General features: G+C 47.1%; 1 protein-coding gene across 1 annotated transcript; it reads right to left on the bottom strand.

Annotated features, from left to right (window-relative positions):
• Positions 1–2,848: 2,848 nt before the first annotated feature.
• On the bottom strand, positions 2,849–6,686 carry LOC134435537 (protein L-Myc-1a-like). Its single transcript, XM_063184587.1, has 3 exons — positions 6,352–6,686; positions 5,077–5,702; positions 2,849–4,293 (listed from the first exon to the last, which is right to left on the bottom strand). The coding sequence occupies exons 2-3, from the start codon at positions 5,654–5,656 to the stop codon at positions 3,599–3,601; spliced, it is 1,275 nt and encodes a 424-aa protein (XP_063040657.1). The 5' UTR covers positions 5,657–5,702; positions 6,352–6,686; the 3' UTR covers positions 2,849–3,598.
• Between the last annotated feature and the right edge of the window lie 835 nt (positions 6,687–7,521).

The following is a 7,521-nucleotide window of genomic DNA, read 5'->3' as shown; positions in this document are numbered from 1 at the left end:
GCAAAGATTTCACAACGATTTTTTTTTTTTTAAAGAGTCCAGTTATAAGGAGTTTGATTATAAGGAACTTGAAAACTAAGGGTTATGCAGCTTCAATCTTCAAACAAAGTATTCAACGTCTTTGCACTAATATGGTCTGAAGAGGGAGAATACTCAGGGACCAAATAAAAAGTGCAAAGTGATGTTTTAAATCTTCTCTTCTTGTGTGTGGTGAGACGGATGTGAGTCGCCATAATAATAAACAACAGCCCTTGGTCACAAACCTGTCATGTCACCCTGATAAGGAAGAGGCCACAAATCAAAGCCTGGGCCGCATGCGGCCTGCGTAGGCTGCATGGACAGTGAACACAAAGGCCGTACAGGCAGGCAGCACTTCCTGGTGTGAACAGGGGAAAAGGTGTTAATGTGTAGCTATACTGGGAAACCGGGGCCCCTTTCTAGGCCATTCCTGGCTTTGTGTATTTTGGTTTCTCTCTCTCTTTCTCTCTCTCACCCAGCTCCATTTTCCCCCTCTTTCAACAAGTACTACATGTTCCCATACAGTGGATACTTAAAACTGACAAAGACAACACATTATGGGTCCATCTAAATTCAGTCTGTTGGATGATATACCATCCTGGATACCCTCGGTTGGAACTATACCTTGTTTTAGCCAGCCTGCCTTTCAACTGGTAATAAGTGGGTAAATGAATAAAGGGGAGAGGCATAGCTCTGTATAGTGCTTTAACTCCATTTTGACATAGTGTTATGTTAGTGGTATTTGGTCTGGAATCTAATGCCTGTATGGTCATGCTAGTGTCAAAAGACAACTCTGATGCACCATCATTATCTGGCAAGAATTATAACAGCTATGCTCAATGTACTTAAATGACACCTATGTAACGTTTTCAAGTAAATTAATCTTGTCACCAAACAAGGATAAGTAGCACCCTGTTCAACCATGGCACCTTTAACTGCAAGTAACTCAGCACAACTACGACAGTCATCGTGCCAAAGTGGCAGCACATCAAAAGCTACACTACAACGCAACCCTTTACCCCCGCAACCCTTTACATACATTCATCTCCACACATCAAAAGCATCCAAACAATGCTGATTAAAGCTCCAAGCCCCAAGACACAGTGCGAGAGATCTTGGCCCTTGCCAAGTGCCCGTGCCTCTTCCTCACAGAAGCCACATTACCGTGAACAGGGCCGCAGACATTTTTGGCCGGGCACAGGACAAAGTCAACTGCAATAGCCAACCCCACTCAATGCATACAATGTAATGAGAAACCAATTCTTGGCCTTGCGTCTCCCTGGGCCCGGGACACCTGACCCCTTTGCGCCCCGCCCCCTGCTGGCTTCCCTGGCGGTGAGTCTGACTGCATATCTAGGTGGCGGTTGTGGCCTCAGCCAGTCTAGCAGGTCTCTCTGTATTCGGCCGCCCTCACACTCAAACACGCCGGATACGTTTTGTCAGTTACTGAGTCTGACTGACATCACCTAACACATTGCCAGTCACACCCCCTTTCAGAGGAGCATGGATTCTCTACTGCCTCCATCGACAGATCCACCACACTAGTGGCGCTCTTTCTCTTCCCCCAGGAGACAAACACACACACGCACGCACGCACACACACACTTCACTATTGGCACTCTTTCTCTTCCCCCAGGAAACAAACACACAAACACACACACACACACACACACACACACCTGTGTTTGCATGGTTGAGCAGCACAATGAGGCCTGCTGGTGTGTCGGTTGGAAGTGGGGGTGTGTCTGTGTGACAAAGGTGATAGTGAGAGCCCTTCTCTCTTCTCCTCTCCCTCATGTTTGCTTGATAACAGCACAGCACAGCAGAGCGCGCCGGGTGTAAGTGCACTCCCCATATGCTGCGGCTGTAACCCAACACTCTGAGGCGGCACCCTTGTGCCAAAGGCTATGGCTTTCACCCATAGCTGGATTGGCAATAAGGCATACAGGGCATTCACCCAGTGGACTGTTGATGATTTTGGCCTGCTCCTTCTCCCCTCAATGTAGTGGTAGGCTATCAGTCCTCACGCTGCTATTAGGCCTACAGCTGACCTGTCCAAGTCAGATTTAAATATTCATTTTGCCTGATGTGGTCAAAATAGCTCACAATAGAACACAAAAAAGGTATTGTTACAGGCTTCATTGTCTCTCTCAATGAATGGTGGACTGGTCTTGGCCAAAAATGCCCAGCCTGTTTTTTTATGTCCCAGTCCAGGCCTGCCTTCACCCCCCGCAGTACAATACAGAGCGGTTCCTCTTACGGCCAGGTGGACCACTTCCCCACTAGGGCCCTTTATGGGCCTTGATTGCTGACCAGATGACGTGGGGTAAAAAGACAAAGTGGGGGTCTCCTCCTCTGAACCAAGAACCACAAACAATGGATAACAGACTAGTATCTGTAACTGGGTCTTCAGTTCTTCCACGTGCTTGCAGTAGGTTTTATGCCGTTGTTGGTGTCTGTTAAATACTGATTATCCATCTTTTTCTGTTAGTAACTTACTTTGAAGTGCACTGTACACAACTCTGAATTCCTGTTGGCTTATTAGTAAATATACAATTCAAGGAACCCTTGATGGTCAAGCCATTATAAGCCCTAATGTAATTTAAGAATAAGCATGGTGTGACCTTTTCCCCTTATTGTTCAGTTCGACTTCACTTTGGTAACGACATGTTTAGGTGAAGCCTACTCAAACCCATATGAACTTTTAAGTCCTACTGTAATGCAACTAACGTACTGAATGGTTTGCTTATTAAAAAAGAACTACATTCCATACAACCGCTGATCAGTGTGACACATACAGAGTTGAAACAACAACAAAAAGAACTGACAGTTGTAATGGTAGTGGCTTTTATTTTTTACACCTGAGCGGTGTGATTTTTTAGCAAAATATATCCATCTTAAGTAGTCTTGTAGTTCTATACAGTCAGGAGGTAGTCCTCAAATAGAATCTGTATTTACAGTGGAATTTGTACAGATGAAATCCTTTAAACAAAACGAAAAAAAATGTGCAAGTTTCAGAGTGATTTCTATACAAAGCTTAGATCTAATAAGCACACAGCCAACATGAGCATCCCACATTAAAAAAAAAAATCCAACTTGGAACCAGGAATAATCAACCCCATTGAACAAGGCCTATAAGAGATATATGGTTCACAGCAAACAAAGCCATTCCGTCCGTTCAGAACGATAAACTATGGCCAGACAGATAAACATGGACTACACCTTCCATACACCACCAGTGTCCCAGCAACCTCGCCACATGACATGAGCAGAGTCGCAAAACCCTGTGCATAACGGCTTCCCCCCCCCAAAATGGTCCCCTGTTCAGTTTCCACCTCGACCCCACTTTCACTTTTGGTATCGTTCTTTTGATTTATGACTCAGCCATCAACGTCTCTGTTTTCCATCATGAGTGTGCAGTTTGACAAGGAGGCTGGCTGGCGGCTCTGGCAAGGATAGTCAAGTCAAGGTGGGGAGGCTGTCACTAAAAGTGGTCCCCCAAAGACTCTAGAACCAAACCATCCAGAATGTCCATCATGATTCTAGAATGCAGCGCTCTAGAATCTTTGTGGGTGCCCTCTTAAGTGTTCGTGGTGATGGAGGTGGTGGTGGTGGTGTTGTTGCTAGACATGGGTTTGCCTTTCTTCAGGCAACTGAGCCTCCTCAGCAGCTGCTGTTGGCGGGCCCGCAGACGCCTCCTCTCCTGCGCCTGGGCGTGCTCGCGGGAGTGCAGCTGGAGCAGGTACTCCACGGCTCGGGTCAGGATCACCACCTTGGGCGTCTTGCTGGAGTCGGCCAGGCTGGGGATCTCGTCGCGCAGGGCCAGGAAGCGCGAGCGCAGGTCCTTGCGCCGCTTGCGCTCCATGAAGTTGTGGTTGCGTCGCCGGTCGCCCACGCTCACCTCCTCCGAGTCGGAGCTGTGAGGGCTGCTCGGGGAGGACGAGGAGGAGGCGGAGGACAGGTGCTCCTGGCTCTCCAGGTGAGGCCGCTTCCTGGACGGGATATCGTCCAGGTCGTCCTCCTCCTCCTCGGGGTCAAGGTCCTCCACATGCTCCTCCAGGTCGTCGTCTTCGTCGTCGTGATCGCTGTCCGGGGACGGCGCGGCATAGTTGTGCTGCTGTCGGTGCACAGACACGTGGAAGCGCTTGGTGCCGGGCCCGTGGGACGCCCCGGTGACCGTGATGGTGACAGGGACCAACGTCCTGTTGGGCCGACTCTCCACAGTCACCACGTCAATCTCGTCATCATCTTCGTCCTCCTCGTCATCATCCTCGTCTGGAAATTCAAAAAAGTACATTCATAAGCACACTGAGCTTCTGAGGTGTACGCTAGTTCTTAACAGGGCAGTTCAGGATACGCCCCGTTAAGGCCTCCACTACGGAGAAAGTACACATTCATTCAGGCCTTATCAGCAGCTTTATGTAAAGCATGTTTAAGCATAACGCTTATGTGATATAAAGTACATACTGTAGTCCCAGTTTAAAATCATTCACTACCAAGACAGTAATAGGATGTTGAAAAGTAAAATGCTGAAACACTTAAAATGGTAACCTACTGCAGAACGCTGGATATCAAAAACACGTGTCCCTATTAGACTGATGACCGTATTCAAATGGCATTCATAATGTCCAATTCTGCAATTTGATTATGGTAAAGAATATAAAAGGGTGCAAAGAAGTTGCAAATGTCTAATGTAAATTAGACAGCGGACTGTTGAAAGTGAATTGTGCTCAGTTGTAGGACACAGTGCAGTCATTCACCCCATTAAAGGGTGTGTCCGAATGTGGTGAGGGATGTGTTCGCGAGGGTGTGTGTCGGCAACTAGGCCAAGTCTCTAGCCAATCTGTCAATATGCGCAAATGAGCTGCGAGGGGGAGGCATGTGAGTGCACGAGGTCTGAAACTGGTGCAGTTATATTTAGGCGTGGGCTTTGACGTTTCTTGCGAGGAGATCCACTTAAAATCGTAAGCTACGTCGCCTGTTGAGGCATTTTAAGATTCCCCCTCGAAGTAGCCTAGGGTAGCCTAATCTAGTTTGCTGCATGACCGATTTTCTTACCAGACGAGTCAGCACGAGACTCCGACCCCGAGGAAGCCAGTCTCTTAAGGTTATTGCAGGGGATGTTGAGGACAGCCGTTGGGTTTACGCAGTCTCTCGCCGGCGCACAGATGACGGTCGTGTCGGTCACAGTGTTGGTAGTAGCCTTTGCAGTGGTCGAACTCGTTTGCGTGGGCAGCGGTTTGATCAGCGCACGCTCGCCCACGACTTTCTCCAACCTATGACTGGCAGAAAATCCGCTCCACATGCAGTCCTGAATAATAATGGAGCTGAGGTTTCCAAAAATGTCGTTAGAGTCGATTTTATAGCGTTCCTCAAAGTCCTCGTCTTGTGTTAAAAGCTTGGATGCCCATCCTAGCTTGTCGGGTGGTGGCAGCACGGCCGCTGCATCGACTGTCCGTGTGGGAGACATGGGTGGGGTGGGCAAGAGTTCAAATTTCTTCCATATATCCTCGCTCGGCGCCGTGGATTTAAAGAAATCTTCTTCCGTGTCAAGGCTGTCGTAAAAATAATGTTGATAACGATCACACTCCATTTCCCAGTTCTCAAGATAAGGTGCTATTGCGTTGGCTCCAGGCATCTCAGGAGTGGAAGAGGTACTCCAGTTCTTGTCAACTTCTCACCGTCTACGGACATAAAAGATCATGTTTAGAGTTCACCGAGATAATTGTGCGTCAAGCAAAGTTATACTTGTGGCAAATCATAGCTGAACATTTTCAGAGTGGTCTATTGGACACAATACTCACAACACTTAGTGGTATGCAAACTGGTTAATATAAAATTGCTCAGCATCTTTGTTCTGTAGTTACGCACTTTCGTTACGCATTCAACACTAGCGAGAGGCAAAGTCCAAAAATAATGCGTCTACTTGTTTTGTGTTTGGCGCAACTTTGTAGGTTACACTGTGTCCTACTGACCGGCAAAAGTAGGCGTTGCGATTATCTTACACACAAACTGCGCTGTCTACGACTACCGGTAGTGCGGCACAATAAGTTACGACCGCTCCCATACCTACCATATGCTGCAACATAAACCTAAACATTGTAGTCAGGAGATACCATTACGCGTAGCGAAACCGCATTGGGGAGACTTGTCTCGTGGTAAGACTTTGTGGATTTATAATCCACAAAGGCTTGCCTGAACAAGTCTCCAATTGTTAAATAGCCCACGTACAACAATAGAACACAATGTCCAACAACTTCATGTAGATTTCGTAGGACTATGGTTCATGTTGCGTCTAGCTGTTTTAAAAAGGAGTAGAAGTAACAAATATACCGGGTCATCTGTCCTCCGTTGCACCGAGATTGAGCAGCTCTTGTGGAAAGAAACGCACATCCGCAACAAAAGTCAGCTGTATGTAACTGGCTGCAACGTATCCTGAGAAGTCGTCCTTTGTAATCCTCCAATGGTGGTATTCATAAACGTCCACGAATGGTGCAAATCTAAACAATTGCCCAAGGTCCCCGAGTAAATTCCAACGAACGGCAAAGGATTTCCAAAAGCCTTGGATACAATTTAACCAATCCACCCCGGTATTTTTCGCAGGTCTGTTTCAGCCCACTCTCTTTTACGCATGTCGCATGCTACTTTTCCCGCCAGTGCGTCTTTGGCTTTGTGGAGAACAGCACAGGTTATTTGCATAAAGGGGGCGGGCAACAACCTCCAGCCGCGCCTATGTTTTAAAGAACCAGTGCCAATGATTGAACAGCCGCAGTGAATATCCTTCTGGGCCGACGCCCACTAACCGATACGTTGCCTTGCGGTCACAAAGCATGTTTGGGGTTTTCCATAGGAAGGGAAATGTAGGAATAGCTTCTGCAAGATGTGGCCCTTTTATTTAGTGGTTTGGCTATGAAAATAGAATGAATGCACAAATGTGAAGCTTTTGTACATGAAATCCATAAAGGTTGAAATGCGTAATTTAACATGTTCAAATTATCCTTTCAGCATAGAGGCTACAGAATAGTTTGGTTTGGAAGATCACAGTCTCATGCCATTTACTGCGCCAGACTTTGGTACACTTAATAATGAAACTAAAATCAATTGACATACTGGTTTCCATACACCCCCTTATTCTGCCTATAGGCCTACATGCGAAATAAATGCAGTCCTATCTTTATTTCATCGTTTTAGTAGTTTGTGAATGCAAAACCATTTTCTATGAGCGTTCGTAGAAAAGAGAACTCCAGCCATGCAGCCAGTTGCCAATTAGGTGCTAATTACGGGCCTTTACATTTGTGAAGGGCCAGAGCCCTCTACCTTTCTCCCCCTGTGTGTGCTCAGTGTGAAGGGCCAGTGCCCTCTACCTTTCTCCCCCTGTGTGTGCTCAGTGTGAAAGCTATGCAGGAGATGCCTGGGCTGCCTGTCTCTTCACAGTGGGGTGAGAGAGAGGAGAGGCAGCACGTAGAATGTGTAGCCCATAGGCTACTAAACTGAAAGAAAAAA

Source organism: Engraulis encrasicolus, chromosome 19 (assembly GCF_034702125.1).
Source record: "Engraulis encrasicolus isolate BLACKSEA-1 chromosome 19, IST_EnEncr_1.0, whole genome shotgun sequence".
NCBI lineage: Eukaryota > Metazoa > Chordata > Actinopteri > Clupeiformes > Engraulidae > Engraulis > Engraulis encrasicolus.
The sequence above is the reverse complement of the archived record's forward strand: the minus strand, read 5'-3'. Positions and strand labels throughout refer to the sequence as shown.